The following is a 19,922-nucleotide window of genomic DNA, read 5'->3' on the forward strand; positions in this document are numbered from 1 at the left end:
TGCATAGTCTTGACGTGTGTTTTGGGTCATTGTCCTGCTGGAAAACGAATCCTTCTCCGATCAGGCGTTTCCCTGAAGGGATGGCCTTCCGCTGTAGGATAGAATGATAGCCGTGCTGGTTGAGGATACCCTCTACTCTGTGCAAGCTGCCTACCTTTCCTGCACCAAAGCAACCCCAAACCATGACATTACCACCACCATGTTTCACAGTTGGCTTGATGCACTGGAGTAGCATCTTTTCTCCCTTTCGCCGTCTCACATAGGTAAGTCGCTTGCTGCCAAACACCTCGAACTTTGATTCGTCAGACCAAAGAACCTTCTGCCACTGCTCCAAAGACCAGTCTTTATGCTTCCTAGCCCAAGCAAGCCTTTTCTTCCGGTTCTTTTCTTTGAGGAGTGGTTTCCTTGAAGCCACACGGCCCATCAGCCCTGCTCCACAGAGACGTCTTCTAACAGTTGAAGAACATACAGGCATCTCACGGGTGTTGTTGAGGTCAGCTGTAATCTGTGGGCAAGTCAGACAACGGTTGCGCAGACTGCTCACCCGAATGTATTTATCTTCAGCAGGAGATGTTGTTTTGGGCCTACCACTTCGTCTCCTATCCCCATTAGACCCAGTGGCCTCTTTGCGTTTCAGGCTGTAGTGAACAGCATGGATACTGATCTTGAGTTTCCTGGCTATTTCTCGCATGGAGTAGCCTTCTTTCCTCAAAACTACAATTGACTGACGTGTTTCCAAAGAAGGCTGTCTTGTCTTAGCCATTTTGATTTTGTGACTGACTTCTGATTAAGAAAAACTGAATAGGCAAAATGAATGAAGGTGCACTGGAATAAGTGTAAAAAAACTCTGAATAACTTTTGAATTCATGAATTTCAAATTGCACTGATGTCTACTCCACTTCCATGCATTTTCTTTAAAGAAGGATTAGGCATTTGTCAAGTTCAGATGTTTTCCAGGATAAAGATGCAGATTTCCATAAATTAACTGTCTTATGAACAATACTGAGCAACAAATTCTGGGGACATCTGCTGTAACATTCACAAAATAATGGGAAGAATTTCAGAATAGAACCCCAAACAGAATGCCATCTTGACTGGTAGCCTGCCCTCTTTGGCAGCTGCACGTCTCTTAAGAGCTTTGAATTTGTTTGATTCAATGATAAAATGTACACTGGTGTATAGCCTTCACTTTAAAACAAAAGTACAGCTGTACTATGAGGCTTAACTTCAGTAAAGTCTACCAAAGTTCGAAAAACACACACTGAAGGCAGGTGTTTCCAAACTTTTAGGGGGGAGTGTATGGGTTCTGGCATATGGGATTTGGAACTGATCAGGGGAGCGTTTCATCAATATTTTTATCCGACAAGTTGTCAGATCTGACATCTTTCCCTGATTTTGATTGGCCGAGAGGCACTGTTCCCATGGTAACTGTCGGATAAAATGGGACTTGTCGGATAAAACGTCCGACAAGTCCTTTCATGAAACGCCCCCCAGGATTTCCACGTGTACATGGTCCAGTTGATTTGATGGAATAAACTGGTCATCCATGATCCGGGATGTCAATAAGCGTTGATTATTGCATAACGAGTATATACAGACATTCTGTAGACCTACATGCCGATATGACGTATTGTTCAACGCCACTGATCTGAATACTATAATAAAAGGACTAAAGATAGTGGACAGATCAGTGTTCAACACCCCTTTTTGTGAGTTACCTCTGCATCGATCGCAAGCTGATGCAATTAGGCAAAGCATTGCCCGAGATCAAAGGGAAGCACCCTTTTGGTGATATATTGCCATTACAGTACACGACATTTTCCAAGAGTGTTCCTGTACATGACACAAAATGTCTTTCTCGATATTCGGATTCAAGATTTCATTGCCCATTGTTGGAGCAATAGCTGCTTTGCTGTTCGGGTAAGTAGATATAGGCCTATTTATGATATTTCTTCTCGTAAGGCTTACGCTACGTTAACAGTAATATTTAAAACCGAGTTTGAATAATAGACTAAAAATGGGCCCTATCTTCAATTTTTTTTTTCAATCACATTTCCTTCATGTTGTTCTCTTTATTCTGAGCTTTGAACCTAGTTTGTTTGCTCGGTTGAACTAATGTAATCATTATTATACATTCAACATAGATGTTCCTGTAAAACATGGATTCATTCATTGTAAAGTTGTAGATTCTTAGCTCCGCTAGATGGACACTGGATGCACGTAATCAATGTATTTGTTAATTCGCATCCACACCATAGCTGTCAACAGTATGAATATAGGCCTACGTACACCAAAGGTGTTCAGTACAGACTTAACATAAAAAGAAGAAGTTCCTGTACTCCGATAGATCAAGAGATTGACCAGCGTTATTAACCCCCTCAGTTATATCATGGATAGTCAATAATTTCATATAGCGCTCCATGGTAGCTAGGCCTATACATACAAAGATTACACAATTTAATTCTACACTGAATGGAAGTGGTGTACCAAGTATGTTTCCGGTTCTGCCAAGGTGCAGTGGTTCAAAAGTCCCCATCCATCATCGACCTCCTCGATCGGCTCCTGGCCTGTTCGTAAAAGTAAAAAAAAAGTATTGTGGTCTAAACTAAATTTCGATAATATCATAATCTAACCATATATATATATATGTATAATCTATATCGGTGTGAGTGGGGAATCAAGTATGGTTTGCTAAGGTGTGCCTATCAATAGTTGTTTATACAACTGATTATACCCTCATTTGCATAGCTTTAAGTAACTTTGCGTCTCAAAATTCATACAATTCCCTGTGTGAAGCATAGAGTGCCGTGAATGCTGGTACTACTCATGTATATTCGGTTTTGGGGGCTATTTCTCTAAGCTGATACCATTGTGAAAACTGTGAAGGACGGCTGAAGGGGAGGTATAACATTAAAATTGATATGTGCAAATTGATATATATTATATCAATTAATAATATGTCTGCAAACAATGATCAGTTCTAGACGTTCTGAATAACAGAAATAATTAAAGATCACACCACACAAGTCATGTTATATCTGAAAGTTTAAAACGTATGATCATCTTTTTCTAAAGTTCGGAATAATGCTAATACGTCTTAAACATTATTAAAACAAATCTTTACTATGTGATCGGAGTAGAACTCGGCTTCAAATTGCAACAGATGGCAAGATTGATATGACGTTAACCTACGTGCTGCCATGTCGGACAAAGAAAATCACAAGCGACTGTTTGTCCGTCGATAACTTGAATGCGAGACCCATAAAATTTTACTTCCATAATACGTAATGGTGGTTAGGCCACCTATTTTTGTTGGTACTATAATTTTGTCATTTTGTAAGCACCATTGACACAATTACTATCAACATTATTCATGATTTATATATTTATCACCAGCCAGGAGCTATGGAACCTAACCTACCTTTGGAGGAAAGGAATCAAGGGCCCAAGACCCCTGCCATTGTTAGGCAATATTCTTTCCTGCACAAAGGTAAATTATGAGATGGTAAAAAAGGTTCGATATAAACCTTACAGATGGGAATTGTGAACTGATAACTTTTAAGTCATAATTGCTTGAACATTAACGGAGATTCCTCTATTGTTCAGGGGCCGCGGAACGGTTTTCAAGGGGGGGGGGGGGGGCTGACCATGCAAAAAATCACAATCCTATGGTAACTTTTACGTTTTTGTACACGGTTTTGGAAAATCTAGTTCATTACATATCAGACATAAATTCGTGGTTAAAGTCATATTCCACAATTTATTTAGAAACTAGATTTCGATTTTTATTGATTTCTAAATTCAATACAACAAGACATTTGCTATTTTATTTCATTTTTCTCACCCACTGTGTAAGATAGTATATGGTGAATACATATTCTGATATGAATTAAGTCCTTGCTTGTGAAAAATGTTAATGAAAGGTCCCCAAAGTTATGTTTTAGAAGTTTTAACGTTTTTTATTCACTGCAATACAAAACCAAACAATGCACAAAATACAATTCAATTAATTTATTAACCATATAAAAATATTTAAATACAATGTAAAATAACATAATATAAATGCATAAATGTAACAAGATATACAACAAATAATTAAACAACAAATGAATATAATTTATACATTCATGTAAAAGAAAAATCTACATATGGTAATAGGCAACGAAAAAGATTAAATCTTGTAGGCAGTTGCCCCTTTACAAGTATTCAAATAATCATTAATAATCATAACGTAATCATTATACATTCACACATCAAACAATGTATCAATACAATTCAAGGAAGCCCATATTTTATTCTCTAGATTCTCTAACAAAAACACATAACAACATAAAGATAATTATACAAGTCATTCAATGTAAAATACAAGATGTAATGCATAAACTCTTATCAATATGAAATAAATCCATACGCATATTACTCCCGGTATTATTAAAAACGATTATATACGAAAAAATATTATGGAGGTGTATTGGTCCTTGATGATTTTGAAATTAATAAAATCAAATTTCTCCTGTTAATCTGTGGCTACTTGCTAAACTTTTTTTTAATGTTTTTTTTTTTACAGGGATTTTACTTGTTTGTGTACAATTGTAAGGAGAAGTATGGTAAAATATACGGGTGAGTATTAACAAATTATTAAGATAGTTGAGTGGGTGAGTAGTGACGTTGGAAGAGAAAGTAAGGGTTGCCTGTATGCGTGTAATTTTTATATACAATATTCAAAATAAATAAATAGTTAAATAAATATGTATATAAATACATGAATAGATAATAATAATAATGATGATGACATTGATCATGAAAATAATGATAATGATTATGATGATAATAATAACATTAATGATAATGATAGTAGTAGTAGTAGTAATAGAAATGATAATAAAAAGAATTTTCCTCTTGACAGATATAAATATGAGTTATTAAGCACCTCCTGTTTAGTATGACCAGGAATATTAATTACTAAGTGAAGAAAGATCGTATATATATGTGACGGACTGACGGTACAGACAAAAAAGATAAATAACCGACAAAGAAGGAAAAGAATCAGAAGAAAAATAGAACAAGAAATGGAAACAAGAAGAAGGATATGAAGGATAGATAATAATAATAATTATTATTATTATTATAGTAATGATGATGACGATAAGTAAGATAAGAAGGAAAATAAGAAGAAAAAAAAAGGAGGAGAAGACGAAGAAGAAGAACACGAAAAAGAAGAAGAAAAGAAAGAAACAAAATAAAGGAAGAAGGAGATCAGCAGGTCTAATCAGTCGGAAAGGAAGGTTAGGCTCGGAGGCGTTTTGTGATTTTTAAAACTTATTTTTTATTTTTTTAAACAGTTTTTACCTGTTTCGACGCCCGGTGGTCGTGATCAGTGATCCCGATATTCTGAAAGACATTCTGGTGAAAAGTTTCTCCAAGTTTACCAATCATGATGTAAGTCACAATCTCTGATATTATCCACAAAACATAATTATGTTGATCGATAGAACGTGAGGCTGTGACGGTGATAGTTTCCTTGACGGCAGTTTTTTGTATCATTGTGGAGAAGTTTATGTCAGAGTACATGTAAATTAGTTGCAATGTTGGGCCATCTCGCAAATTCACAAAATATATTTCAATCAAGGTACATTGTCCGTATGATATGTATATATATATGAAAACTGGATATATCATTTAATTAAAAGTTTTAGTTCAAAACAAACAAACTATGTTATTTAAAGTAATTATTCAAAACTGTCGTTCCAAGAATTAAAAGCATAACGCCTGTGAGATGTTTTTACGGGAATACTTTCTTATGTCCTCTTTGTCGTAGCAATTCTTCTTGAAGAATAGACCTTTAGATCAAGGTTTATTGGATCTCCGTGATCAAAGATGGAAAAATGTGAGAACGGTCATTACTCCTACATTCAGCGCTCTCAAGATGAAACAGGTTTGTCTTTAACAAGTGGGATTTAATACGAAAGAAAAGGAGGAATAAATATTGAAGTTAAATCTATTTTTCAATGTATTTACTTATACATATACATGCACACACACCCACACACATATCTATATTTCCATCTAATTATCTGTATTTATATATATCTATCTATCTATCTATCTATCTATCTATCTATCTATCTATCTATCTATCTATCTATTTTATTTTTTAAATTTATTTCCATTATATTACAATTCTATAATAAATAGAACAATGCAAATAATTTGAGAGACCATTTTATAATGATATATATTAGCTCATTTTCAACAATATTATTCATGATCTAAATTTTCATTTTCCACTTAGATGTCCCCTTTGATAAACGAATGTTGTGATGTACTGAATGCAACTCTGAAGAAGAAGCAGGAGGAAGACACCAATATAAGCATTTTCAGGTATAATTAATTTGATCATTCTTCGTTATGATATTTTATTTGTAAGATTCCAATCATTTTCGAGGTATTCAAGCATAATTTCACCCATATGTATCCCATACAAATTGCATGTCCCTTTTTAACAACATATTTCATTGTCGTTCAGTGAGAGGTTTGAGAGTCCGACTCGTGAAAAGTGATGTTTTGGGTTCGAACCCTTGTTCGAGATGTACTTAGCGTTATCAAATGAAACATACCTCCCTTCTATATATAGCATGATGCTAAGCATATAAATTTAGACAAAATTAATTCTTATGCAGGCTACTGGAAAACCAGTTTCATATTGCAAGTGGCTACACCTAGGTCGGGGGTAGATGCAGGATTTACCAAGGGAGGGTGTCGGAAAAATGAGAAACACACGAAAATAAATATCACCACTCATGGGGAACATGCTTTTTCCAATTAAAATTAATTTTGTTTTAAAATGCCCAACACCGCCTAGGGTGAATTAAACATTATTTGATCAACTATCATCAAGACGGGGGTGTTAAAATTGATCTTTTTCGTTAGGTTTGTCAAGTCTGAGACACTTTATTAAATAAAATCTGAGAACATGAATGCATTCTTACCCATCCACTCTCTTTCTTTGTCTATCTCAAAGGGTTTTGGAGTCGTTCACGATGGACGGTATTGCTAAATGTGCCTTTGGACTTCAGGTTGATGCCCAGAACAATCCCGCTGATCCATTCGTTAAACATGCTAAAAAGATCACGGATGCTGGTGTTGAGAATCCTGTACTTATGCTGGCAGGTTGGTCCATTACATGGTCATACACTATGGCGCGCCAAGTGTCCGCCAGTTCGAGTGACAAAAAATAATTTTCGTATACGAAATAAAACTGCGTCATGACAAAATGATTTTCGTCTGAATAAAACATATTTTGTATACGGAATGGCGTGAAATCGACGAAATTTACTGGCGGACACTTGGCCCGCCATAATACACAGGGGATAATATTTGGGAGGGTCCGATGTAGCACAGAAACGGCTAGATCCAATGGGGCGACGCGACGGGCTTGCAACGTTTACCCACGTAATCACGTCACAGCGCGCTATCACGTTACATTCTACACTTTGTTATTTTGCACGCCGCTTAATCACGAAAAGTCACAGTTTTGCACATACGTGACAAGTCATGAGTCTTTATGCACTTTTTTATTGCAAGGGGTTGTATAAGACTAATCATGACGTCACACACCAAAATTCACCCGCACAAAGATCTCAATGTATGTATGCTACAAAACATACAAATCCGAAAGTCTCGCCCTTTAAATAAACTTTCCTGTATCAATTTTAATATGAAGCAGTTTAATCTCCGATCGTAACCTGCCATTTTTGTTTCAGTAATTTTTTGTATTTTGATAAAACGAGAGAAATTCCGGCGGTGTTCCATGGAACCCTAGTGGTTTTTACATTGGATTCACAAAAGTACCTTTTAAATTTATTTTGTTAAAGTTATTTGATGATTCGTATTTTGCTTGTAGCATTTCACCGAATTGTGGGTCACATTCATAAATCATAACCCAACATTTTGTAGATTAGAGGATTTTTTTATTCATTTTTTTTTAACGAATGTACTCAAAACGTGATAGCGCACCGTGACGTGATTACGTGAGTAAACGTTGCAAGCCGACACGACTGGGCCATTCTTGAAAAACCCACAACCAACAGTTCGGGTTTCAAAAGCTGACTCTTTTTTTTTCTTTAGAAAAAATAAGGAGGGACGGAAGCGACCTGAGCACAAAGGTCTCTGCAAACGAATTTGATGGCTAGTTTTTGCAATTAGAAAGAGAAAAAATGAAGGATCTGTGCAAATTTTGATGCAGTTTGTTTAAAGAATTGTCTAAAAAGGGGGACATTATATATATCAACATGGAGAACCTTCCTGGTTGTTGAAAGTTCTCTGTGGAAAATCAAAACAAGAATCGTAACATTCTGAAATTAAAATGCCCACGCATATTTCTATTTTAACTTTGGCTTGATGGGCTATTCATATCTGCTATTTTTTCTTCAAGTAAATTAATGAATTTGAATATTCAATGTACTGTTTAAGTTCTTTCATTTACGTCTATTTTATTCAGGACTTTTCCCTCCACTCGCCTACGTGTTTAACGCTCTTGATATCGGCATGTTTCCGGCCGAAACGAAGATTTTTTTTAGGGACGTTGTTGTCAAAGCTATCGATATGAGGAAACATTCTTCTTATAGCGAGGTGGGTAAGAAAAAGATCGGAATATGAAATAATCTAAATGCTTCACGTACATTTCTCACTTTAAAAATATCGAATTCTGAAAACCTTTGCCTTACTAGTTAATAAAAAAAAATGGTGTATAATGTTTGAAGGTTTGCATGGTTGTATGAACAATTGCGGAAGTGGTTTACGGTACACCATGTGTAAGTTTTGGAAAGGACGGCGATAAAAGTGGATAGAGGTAGAAATGAATGGAGGAATGAGAAAGTGACGGGTAGAAAGTAGAGTATCTTTGGGAAATGAGTGTAGCCCATAAGGACTACAAACTAGAAGGAGTGGAGAGCTAGAGTAGTAGGTAGAATGAGAGGCTCGAGTAGAAGGCTGGTTGAGTCGAAGAGGTGAGAGAGGCTTGCGTAGATGAGAGAAGGCTTGCTTGAGTAGACGAGTGGAGATTCGGGCAGGTTGACTGTCTGTCCTCGGGGTAGCGTTTCATGAAAGGACTTGTCGGACATTTTATCCGACAACTCTTATTTCATCTGAAAGTTACCATAGTAACAGTGCTTCTCGGCCAATCAAAATCAAGGAAGGTTGTCAGATCCGACAACGTGTCAGTGACAAATGTTGAAGAAAAGCTCCCCTGGAACTGTAGTACCTGTAGAAAAGGTAAAATAACAGTGAAACATGTTAGTAATATGCTTTTAATTTCTTTATTGGCTCTGTAATAGTAAGCATGTGCTCTAATTCACAATGCAATACATTTGTCATCTGAATTACCCAATGGTTTCTTTTTATTCTAGCGGAAAGACTTTCTTCAACTTATGATGAACGCCCACAACGATGACGACATCGGCTCAGAGGTCGGAAAGGACACGAACAGTCTTAATGACCAGATTGAAGAGCGCAATGGTAAATCTCTCTCCACCAGTAAGAAAACCCAGCTTACCATGGATGAGATATTTGCACAGGTATAAAATAGCTATATGGTAAATATGATGTATGAAAATCAGCCCCACAAACATGACAAAAGAACTGATCAGCACCAGAAACACCAGTTTGGAATCAAACCGATGCTGTTTGATACTAATTGGTGTTGTATAAACACCTATTTGGTGTTAGACCTGTAGTGACTTGACTATATCTTTTTATATATCTACATCTATATATTCTTTCCTTGTATATATTTTCATTTATATTTCAACATTCTGTATATGTATATAAATTCTTTCTTTTATTTCCAATTTCATATATTCTCACTTGTTCACGCCATGTGTATGTACTACAATACTGTACATTCACAGAGCAAGCCAACTCATTTCCTGCTCAAATCTACTTGGCAAACACATTCTTATATTGAGAAACAACCTTTCTTTTGTTCCTAGACTTGGAGCAAACATCCTTTCATTGTCCCTTGTTTATTGCGATGAACTTGTAGGTATACAACATCACTACAGAGATGCTTGCATGTTTGCTTTTCTCACAGTCTACCTCTCTCTTCTTTGTTCTTTTCAACTGTGTTATGCCATCCTTTTTGGCGCTTATTTCTTTGTCTCACCTTTTCTGATGTTGGTAAAAACAACTTGTTTTCTCCATCACATCATCACTCTACTCTCTGCCTTCGTCCTGTCCACTCATGCTGACCATCTCATCCAGCTGCTAGTGAGGATTGAATCAAATCTTGTGGAGGATCAACTTATACTTAATTATTTCTCTGCATTTTCCAATCTTATTCCTTACCGTCACTTCCACTCCTTCGAAGTCTATATTCTCTGCATATTTAATGAGCTCATTACTTCGCGAGACATTTTGTGACATCTATCCCTTTTTCTACTATATTTGAAATTGTGAAGTGTATATATTTCTATTCACGGATTTGTGCAATTTATCTGAGCGGCTGGACCCCATTTTATCATCTGGCGAGCAAGAATTAAGGTAGGATCTAACTTTTATATTTATATTAGGAGATCGGCTTTGCCAATTTCCTAAACTGGTGACCCCGACGTGATCCTGAAACCTTAATTTTCTTTTATCGCCTTCTATTCATTTCTCTCTCATTTCGCTATTTTCGCTTCCTCTCGAGCTCTCACTTCGCTATTCTCACTTCGCTATTTTTTTGTTTCCTTTCTACTCCTCAATTTTCTTAACCCTACAACATGACTATCCGTAATGTTTCCTCTACTCCTGAATCTTTCCTTTCTCCAATCGACCAACTCTCTGCGCAGGCTGACCAGCTCACAATGCAGATTCAAGCATTAACCATGCTGAAAAACCAGAGAGGGACTTGTAGTCGACAGCGCAAGTCGGTTTCACGCAGTGAGCAGCATGCAGGTGCCCAGTGCTGGTATCACTGGAAGCATGGGAGCAGTGCTCAAAAGTGCATAGGTCCTTGCTCTTTCTCAGCAAGACAGGCCCAGGGAAACGGTCCCGCCAAGGAATAGCGGCGACTAACCCCCTTGGCAGCACCCAACCCAGTCGCCTTTTCTTTGTCAACGATAAGTACACTGGTACACGCTATCTCGTCGACACAGGTGCTGAGGTGAGCATTTTCCCTCATTCAAAATTGGGAAAACCGGCTAGGGTTGACGCGACAAATATCCAACTACAGGCTGTAAATCGATCACCAATCAAGACTTTCGGACAAAAGTCTTTCACACTTGATCTCGGTTTACGGCGTGTTTTCCGCTGGATATTTGTTGTGACAGACATACCTACGCCGATTTTGGGTGCCGATTTTCTTGACCAATTTGGACTGTTGGTGGATATCAAACACCGCCGATTGATAGACACCAAAACCACTCTTACAGTCCAGGGATGTGGTTCATATACAGGTACTATTAGCCCGATGTATGTTCAACACGACTCATCGGAGCGGTTTCACTCCATTCTCCGTCAATATCCGGATATCACACGACCGGTTTACAAGCACTCAGGAGTGAAACATACTACCACGCATCACATCCCAACTCGAGGCCCGCCCGCGGCAGCGCGCCCTCGTCGTCTTGCTCCAGATCGTCAGAGAATTGCCCAGGCAGAGTTTGAGCACATGCTTGAACTTGGCATTATCCGACAATCTGAGAGCAACTGGTCAAGTCCATTGCACATGGTTCCCAAGAAGACGCCAGGGGACTGGCGGCCTTGTGGTGATTATCGCTTACTTAACGCTCGCACGGTCCCGGATCGATACCCTATCCCACACTTGCAAGATTTCTCTTCAACTCTTGCAGGTAAGACATTTTTTTCGAAAATTGATCTCGTTAGGGCATATCATCAGATCCCAGTCGAGCCTAGCGACATTCACAAGACTGCCGTGACCACTCCATTCGGCTTATTCGAATTTGTTCGAATGCCATTCGGCCTTAGGAATGCAGCGCAAACATTCCAGCGATTGATGGACACCGTCATTCGCGGCCTCCCATTTGTCTATGTTTATCTGGACGATATACTGGTAGCCAGTTCCTCTCAAGATGAACATGAGACACATCTCCGTCAACTATTTGATCGCCTGCAGGAGTATGGCATCATCGTCAATCCCTCGAAATGTCAGTTTGGTGCTTCATCGCTTTCTTTCCTCGGACATATGGTGGACAACACCGGAATCCGCCCTCTTAGCGACAAAGTGAAAATCATCCGTGATTTTCCCGCACCTACGTCACTCACCAAACTTCGAGAATTCCTGGGATTGATAAACTTCTACAGGCGATTCATTCCTCGTTGTGCAGAGGTGCTGCAACCACTGACTGATCTGTTGAAAAACAGAACAAAAAAGAACATGCCAATTGATCTTGGAGAGAAAGAGCTTCTTGCTTTCAATCATGCTAAAGATCAATTGGCTAACTCTACTGTTCTTGTGCACCCTCGCACTGATGTTCCCTTGTGCCTACTAGTCGACGCTTCTGACGTAGGAGTTGGGGGAGCTATCCAACAACGAGTAGATGGAGTTTGGCAACCTCTGGCTTTCTTCTCTAAGAGGTTACAACCCGCTGAAACCAAATACAGCACTTTTGGTAGGGAGTTGCTTGCAGCATATCTGGGTATCAAGCACTTTCGCCATCTTCTTGAAGGTAGGTCATTTACTATCTACACTGACCACAAACCTCTTACCCATGCACTCAGATCGAAACCGGATAGGCATTCGCCACGTGAAATCCGACAACTCGATTTCATTTCTCAGTTCACTTCTGATATACAGCACATTTCAGGTAAGGAGAACACAGCAGCAGACGCCCTCTCTCGTCTGTATATTGACAGAGTTGATTCTTCCTCAATCATAGACTTTGCGGCCATCGCAAAAGATCAGGAAGATGAAACTGAGGTGAAAGACTCCTCACTTCAACTCAAGTCAATTGCTCTCCCAGGTTCTACCACTACCATTCTGTGCGATATATCAACTGGTACTGCCAGGCCTTTGGTACCAGTCAAACATAGAAGAGCTCTCTTTGATTCCCTTCATGGACTTTCTCATCCAGGAATCAGAGCTACTCAAAAGCTCATTACAGAGCGCTTTGTTTGGCCTAGCATCAACGCTGATGTCAGAAAATGGGCCAAAACATGCCTCGAATGTCAAAAGTGTAAAGTACATCGGCACACCAAAGCACCACTTGGTACTTTCACTTCTCCTGATGCACGCTTCTCTCATGTGCACATTGATCTTGTTGGCCCGCTTCCTTCATCAGAGGGTAACAATTATCTTCTTACTTGTGTTGATCGCTACACCAGATGGCCAGAAGCTATTCCTATCCCAGACATCACTGCGGAGACGGTAGCACGAGCATTTGTGGCCAGATGGGTAGCAGTGTTTGGCGCACCTACTACTCTCACAACTGACAGAGGTAGGCAATTTGAGTCAGCACTTTTCCTTTCACTCACCAACCTCCTTGGCACTAAACGCATCCGCACAACAGCATACCATCCTGCCGCAAATGGTTTAGTGGAGCGTTTTCATCGCCAACTTAAAGCCTCTCTCAAGGCTCATAACAAGGTCCGTTGGACCGAGTCACTCCCTTTAGTCTTGCTGGGTATACGCACAGCAATCAAGGCGGACATTGGATGCTCTGCAGCAGAACTGGTGTTTGGGACTACAGTCACTCTACCTGCACAATTTGTAGCTCCTTCACAAATTGATTCTGCCGATGACCCATCTAACTATGCCCACAGACTAAAGAGAATGATGCGGGAATTACATCCCACTCCTACTAGAAAACAGCAAACTCGAACGCAGGTACATCCTGAACTCCATTATTCATCTCACATCTTTCTTAGAGATGATACTGTTACAAAGCCATTGCAGCCTCCATACAGAGGACCCTTCCGAGTCATCCGTCGCACTGACAAGTATTTTACCATTGATTATAATGGTAAACATGAAAATGTCAGTGTCGACAGACTGAAACCGGCTTTCATCGAGCAGGAGGCTACCACTCCATTTCATCATCAAGATCCACCTGACCAAGTTCATCAACAATCCAACTCCACGGACTTGGCAGGGGATCCTGATGACAAGCATATGCCTCCCGAAATTCGTAAGACCCGTTCTGGTCGCCATGTCAGGTTTCCTGCCAAGTACGTTCAATTTTTCGGAGACGGTTGAAACATTTCTCACTTCACTGGTGTTTCCAGTCCTTTATTTGCTTGTTTTATATAGCCAAGTTCCCTTTTACTTTCCCTTGTCGATTTGTTACTACATTTCTATTCGGTACAAATCTAGGGGGGAGCTACTGTAGTGACTTGACTATATCTTTTTATATATCTACATCTATATATTCTTTCCTTGTATATATTTTCATTTATATTTCAACATTCTGTATATGTATATAAATTCTTTCTTTTATTTCCAATTTCATATATTCTCACTTGTTCACGCCATGTGTATGTACTACAATACTGTACATTCACAGAGCAAGCCAACTCATTTCCTGCTCAAATCTACTTGGCAAACACATTCTTATATTGAGAAACAACCTTTCTTTTGTTCCTAGACTTGGAGCAAACATCCTTTCATTGTCCCTTGTTTATTGCGATGAACTTGCAGGTATACAACATCACTACAGAGATGCTTGCATGTTTGCTTTTCTCACAGTCTACCTCTCTCTTCTTTGTTCTTTTCAACTGTGTTATGCCATCCTTTTTGGCGCTTATTTCTTTGTCTCACCTTTTCTGATGTTGGTAAAAACAACTTGTTTTCTCCATCACATCATCACTCTACTCTCTGCCTTCGTCCTGTCCACTCATGCTGACCATCTCATCCAGCTGCTAGTGAGGATTGAATCAAATCTTGTGGAGGATCAACTTATACTTAATTATTTCTCTGCATTTTCCAATCTTATTCCTTACCGTCACTTCCACTCCTTCGAAGTCTATATTCTCTGCATATTTAATGAGCTCATTACTTCGCGAGACATTTTGTGACATCTATCCCTTTTTCTACTATATTTGAAATTGTGAAGTGTATATATTTCTATTCACGGATTTGTGCAATTTATCTGAGCGGCTGGACCCCATTTTATCATCTGGCGAGCAAGAATTAAGGTAGGATCTAACTTTTATATTTATATTAGGAGATCGGCTTTGCCAATTTCCTAAAGACCAAAACCAAACTGGTGTTGTTTAACACTTCTCTTATATCTCTGTATATAGATAATTATAATAATAATAATCCGTTTTTTATATAGCGCTTAATACATCGGAACGACGTGTCTAAGCGCTTTTAATACAGATATATTATTACCCCGGTCATCGGATTCAATCAGTCATTCCCGCACACAATGTGTGCACATCCTCCACTACCGGGCTTATGTTAAATCAACACCGGTGTTTTTGCAGTGTGTGGTACATAAATGCCAGACGATTCAAGTGGTGGAAAATGCATGTCAGACGCCCGTCCTGCATGGTCAGATGGTATGCTTCTCTGTCGATATGGTTGATTACCCTTGGTACCAATCAGAAATCATATTTCTCTCAAAATATCTTATTCAAAATGCAGGCTTTGCTATTCTTTCTTGCTGGCTACGAGACGACAAACGTCACGCTTGGTTTCCTAGCCTACTCTCTAGCTACCAACCCTGATATTCAGGACCAACTGATCGAGGAGGTGGATGAAATTACACCAACGAGAGATCTAGTCGACTATAACTCGATCGTAAAGATGTCCTTACTCGACATGGTGGTCTGTGAGACACTCAGGTTGTATCCGCCCGCAGTTCTGTAAGTAAAAGCACCTTTACCTTGCCATCCTGTCCACCCCTGCTTGCCTCTCTTTTACGTCCTGTACCTGATTCTGCTTCTGTCCCTTATCCTTACCACTCCTAAACCAACGTTTAATGTCTATATTCGTATGAGAGGTTACTGATTCACATTTCTTTTAGCCGTTATCGCACTTAATTTTCTTGATACTTTCTCTTGAACGACAGGGGTGATCGAGGTTGTAGTGAAACACACACCGTTGAAGGATTTACCATTGAAAAGGGAAGTCAGGTCTTCTACTCCATCTATAATATCCATCGCGATCCCTCTCTTTGGCCGGAACCCGAGAAATTTGATCCATCAAGGTTTGTTCTATGTAAAAATGCTTCTACATAAAAAGAATAAAGGTATTAGTCAAAATTCGATAGAGTCATCTTCTATACCAACAAACTCTCTCCCTGGCAGTTTGATATCATAATATTTACAACTGTTTCATCCTATTACCACGTTTGTTATGCACATAATAATAATTTGATCATGCTAAATCCAGTTGATTTCAGTTCATCCTCTTGTTTCGAATCACTTAATCAGGTAAATGCGTAATATATCTTTTCTCTGATCATAACCATGTATGCTGAAGACTTTAATTAACACACGAAAAATGCGCAAGCTCTTAAAAAATATTGACAATCCTGTTAATCCTGCAGGTTTAGCAAGGAGAATCGTGCCAACCGGCACCCGATGGCCTGGATACCATTTGGTGCTGGACCTAGGAATTGTATCGGAATGCGGTTTGCTTTGATGGAGATGAAGATGGCGGTTGTTCGTATCCTCCAGAAATACCGATTTGTGCCAAGTCCAAAAACAGAGGTAAGATCACAAGATTAAACAAATAATTTATTAAGGGTTCGGGAACAAATGAACCATTTAAGAAAATGAAAAAGCTTTCATGGCATGAGCAGATTCAAATTAAACGACCCAAGTACTATGCTCAACAGTGCAGGTGGATGAAAGTCAACGAATTGATTACAGACAGAATCCGCAAAGCTGGACTTATTAATTAAGAAACTTCCAACTTTTGTTTACAATTTGGTTAGGGTATAATGTTATGTGACTGCCATAATTCAACATGAACAAGAGTCACAATTTGCTATGATTTTCCGGAATTTTTGCTCATTTGCATTTTAAGACTTAACTGCAACCAGAGAATTTTCGCAATGCGCCCGCTTTCTGGAGGCTTTGTAGAGTATTTGTGTATTTTTTGTTTAATTTTCGTTAATTTACTTAGGCAATTTAACTAAAATCAGTATCATTAATTTTACTTTTAATCAGATTGCTGTTATAGTTAAAATGTTTTTATCTCTTCTAGATTCCTGTAAAGTTCGGCACTGGAAACAATCTCAAACCTGATGGCGGTATGTTCCTTGGGATCGAAGAGCGCAAGTAAACTTCGTGTCACACAATATACATGATGTGAAACATAGATGAGAGACCAAATCAATAAGAAATTGAATATGCGATAAAGAGATGATCACAGTGCTATAAAATCACATATTAATTTTCATTTTCATATTGGTCAATATTGTTCCTCAGTAATCGTAAGTAAACATAATCCATTTTCTCTATTTTCGCTCTCGTCAACATCGGATGTGCCAAGATTCAGTGAATGGGATGATATTCAAAATCTTTTTAATGATAAAAAAATCAATGTGGGACAGGGATTCAGGTTATCAAAGAAATGAAACAGGTCTTATCAACCGACATCAAATGAACTCAAACTCAAATGAACTCAAATGAAAAGTGTACATAATTTAGCCGTAAGTCCTAATTAATAAGAGATTCATTCTATTAATAAGGAATTCATTCAAGTAATAAGGTAACAACTAATATGGTATCACTTTTAGTACTATTACATATCAGCCTAAATTGAGTTGAAGTGTGAACTATAAACTATAGCCGTAGGCTATACTCAGTCCTTGGTATATTACATATTTGATTTTTGGCAATGTTTTATATTAAAAAAAAATAAAACCGACATCTTGTAAAAAAAGAAAATTTTGAAATTAATGTAGTCAAAGTATTTTTTGGTTTGATTTGTCTAATGCCGATTTCTTTTTTCTTAACATCACACGAAGTTTACTGTAATTATGCTTAATTCTTATTACCTATATCTAATTACCAATGAATAAATATAGCTAATCGTATTTTAACTCATTCTTTGGGGATTGTTTTCATATAGTTGTTCACTTTGTTTCATCATAAATGAAACACAGTAATTTCTTTTGAATAAATTTCCCAATTTTTATACTGTTTACTTGAAGGAATTAGTTATTCTTATGTTCTTGTTTTCTTTGATTGATAATCCCTAACAATTAGAAGTTTGTTAAAAGCCTCGGGACTGTCCCGATAGCTTGAATGAAATGATTTGACTTGGAATATTAGTTTTTCTTACATGGTATCTGCAGTGTTAGCGTGCTAAAAGTGACCTGGGCCCTGTCTTACAAAAAGTTACGATTGATCCGATCAATCGTAACTCTGGAAAGCCAGCAACGTCAGCATCTTATAAATGCATGTTCAAAATATTTTCTAGATGTATATTCATAAATTCATTGTTTTCTTGATAATTTGGAGTTTTCCCCTTTGTTTACAAAGGACATTTTGCAAATTTCCTGTAGAAAGATTATGACACTTATGGATTTCCATATAGTTACGATTGATTGGATCCAACGTAACTCTTTGTAAGACGGGGCCATGGGGTCCGTTGCAGAAAGAGTTGTGTTTAAACGCAAGTAAAAAAAATCAATCGCAAGTCCCAAATGCGCGTTGTTGATTGGTTGAAAATCAAGTTGCGCGTGATTTTTAGAGTTGCGATTGATTGCAACTCTTTCTGCAACGGGCCCCATGGAGTGTTTGATTTTAATTTCAATTGATCCGTTAAATGACACTGGGTTTGACCCAGCGGCGTAACAGGGATCGGTGGCCAGGGGGGGGGGGGGGGGCAAGAGCCAACAATTTCCCGGTCATATCATGGAACAGGCAATGGCGTCATAAGGCAAAAATTTTGAGGGGGCGATATGGCGTATCGGGCAAATATATATATATAAAAGCGAGCGAGCAAAATTTTTTTGACATTTTTATTGCAAAAATCAAATTTTGTGATAGATTTTGACATAATGTTAAAAAGATGATATCATATTCACCCTCATCTCTTTCCTTTTTTCTCTCTTTTTTGTACGCCACGGTGAACAGGATTTTTGTTAGGTCCCGAGCGAGCGAAGCGAGCGAGATAAAAAAATCACCTTTTCATGAGAATATAACATGAATATAGACTTTAACGTGATATTTAGAAAAATATAATACACTTTCCTTTCTTTCCTCTTTTTTTGTTTGGTTGTAGAACTTTTGGGGGCCATGGTCCAAACTCATCCATATAACAGTGCTTTATGGGTGGGGTCCAGGGCAGAGCCCCGGAACCTCTTGATATCAAAGCCATTTTAAACCTTACAGATGGCCACTTATTTTAATCAAATTGCGTGTATATTTATATAGCTTTAACACAACACATAAATTCAATGCAGTTGTGTATCGTAATCATCAAAATATTGTGAGGGGCACACCATAGCAAATGTGGGAAAATTTGTAAAAAGTCGCCAGCGAGCGAAGCGAGCTAGAAAAAAAATGGCCTGTTGAAATGAAATTCTAATTATGTGACATATCTTTACATCATTATAGCAAATATCATGTCATATATATTTTTTCATTCATCTCATTTCGCCGCCTCCTTTGTTTTTTTTTATTTCCCCTTGGCTGTGGAACCACCCCCGGTACGCCAGTGCTTCAACGTAAATCATAAAGGGGCCCGTTATAGAACCCATTTAAGGTTACAGATGAAGAGCCCCCACTGCACGGTGTCTTGACTCTTGGACAGAGCCTTTGGAGATTTAGCAAGTTTATGATAGACTTTCATACGACATTATATACCATCCATTTTTCTTCCCGCTCGTTATCTCAATCCTCGGCAGCCCGGTAGTGTACGTTATCTTGTCCCTATTCTTTATTTTCCAATTTAGATTTTGGCTAATTCCATTCTGCCTTTATTTCCCTGTCTTACTAATCATGCTAATGTATTTGTATAT

At 38.3% G+C, this 19,922-nt stretch overlaps 1 protein-coding gene across 1 annotated transcript; it reads left to right on the forward strand.

Annotated features, from left to right (window-relative positions):
• Positions 1 to 1,107: 1,107 nt before the first annotated feature.
• LOC129264488 (cytochrome P450 3A24-like) lies at positions 1,108 to 18,210 on the forward strand. The gene is made up of 13 exons (XM_064102572.1): positions 1,108 to 1,920; positions 3,397 to 3,490; positions 4,568 to 4,620; positions 5,343 to 5,439; positions 5,819 to 5,935; positions 6,293 to 6,381; positions 7,022 to 7,170; positions 8,501 to 8,631; positions 9,408 to 9,575; positions 15,587 to 15,807; positions 16,014 to 16,151; positions 16,494 to 16,656; positions 17,156 to 18,210. The coding sequence occupies exons 1-13, from the start codon at positions 1,850 to 1,852 to the stop codon at positions 17,231 to 17,233; spliced, it is 1,569 nt and encodes a 522-aa protein (XP_063958642.1). The 5' UTR covers positions 1,108 to 1,849; the 3' UTR covers positions 17,234 to 18,210.
• Positions 18,211 to 19,922: the final 1,712 nt, after the last annotated feature.

Source organism: Lytechinus pictus, chromosome 7, assembly GCF_037042905.1.
Source record: "Lytechinus pictus isolate F3 Inbred chromosome 7, Lp3.0, whole genome shotgun sequence".
In the NCBI taxonomy this organism is placed as follows: Eukaryota; Metazoa; Echinodermata; class Echinoidea; order Temnopleuroida; family Toxopneustidae; genus Lytechinus; species Lytechinus pictus.

Bases quoted from the DNA above. Each gene is read 5' to 3' on its own strand.
- LOC129264488 (XM_064102572.1), top strand. From the start codon at position 1,850: ATGTCTTTCTCGATATTCGGATTCAAGATTTCATTGCCCATTGTTGGA. The intron at 3,491-4,567 runs GTAAATTATGAG...TTTTTTTTACAG, and splicing joins ATATTCTTTCCTGCACAAAG to GGATTTTACTTGTTTGTGTA. The intron at 15,808-16,013 runs GTAAGTAAAAGC...CTTGAACGACAG, and splicing joins TTGTATCCGCCCGCAGTTCT to GGGTGATCGAGGTTGTAGTG.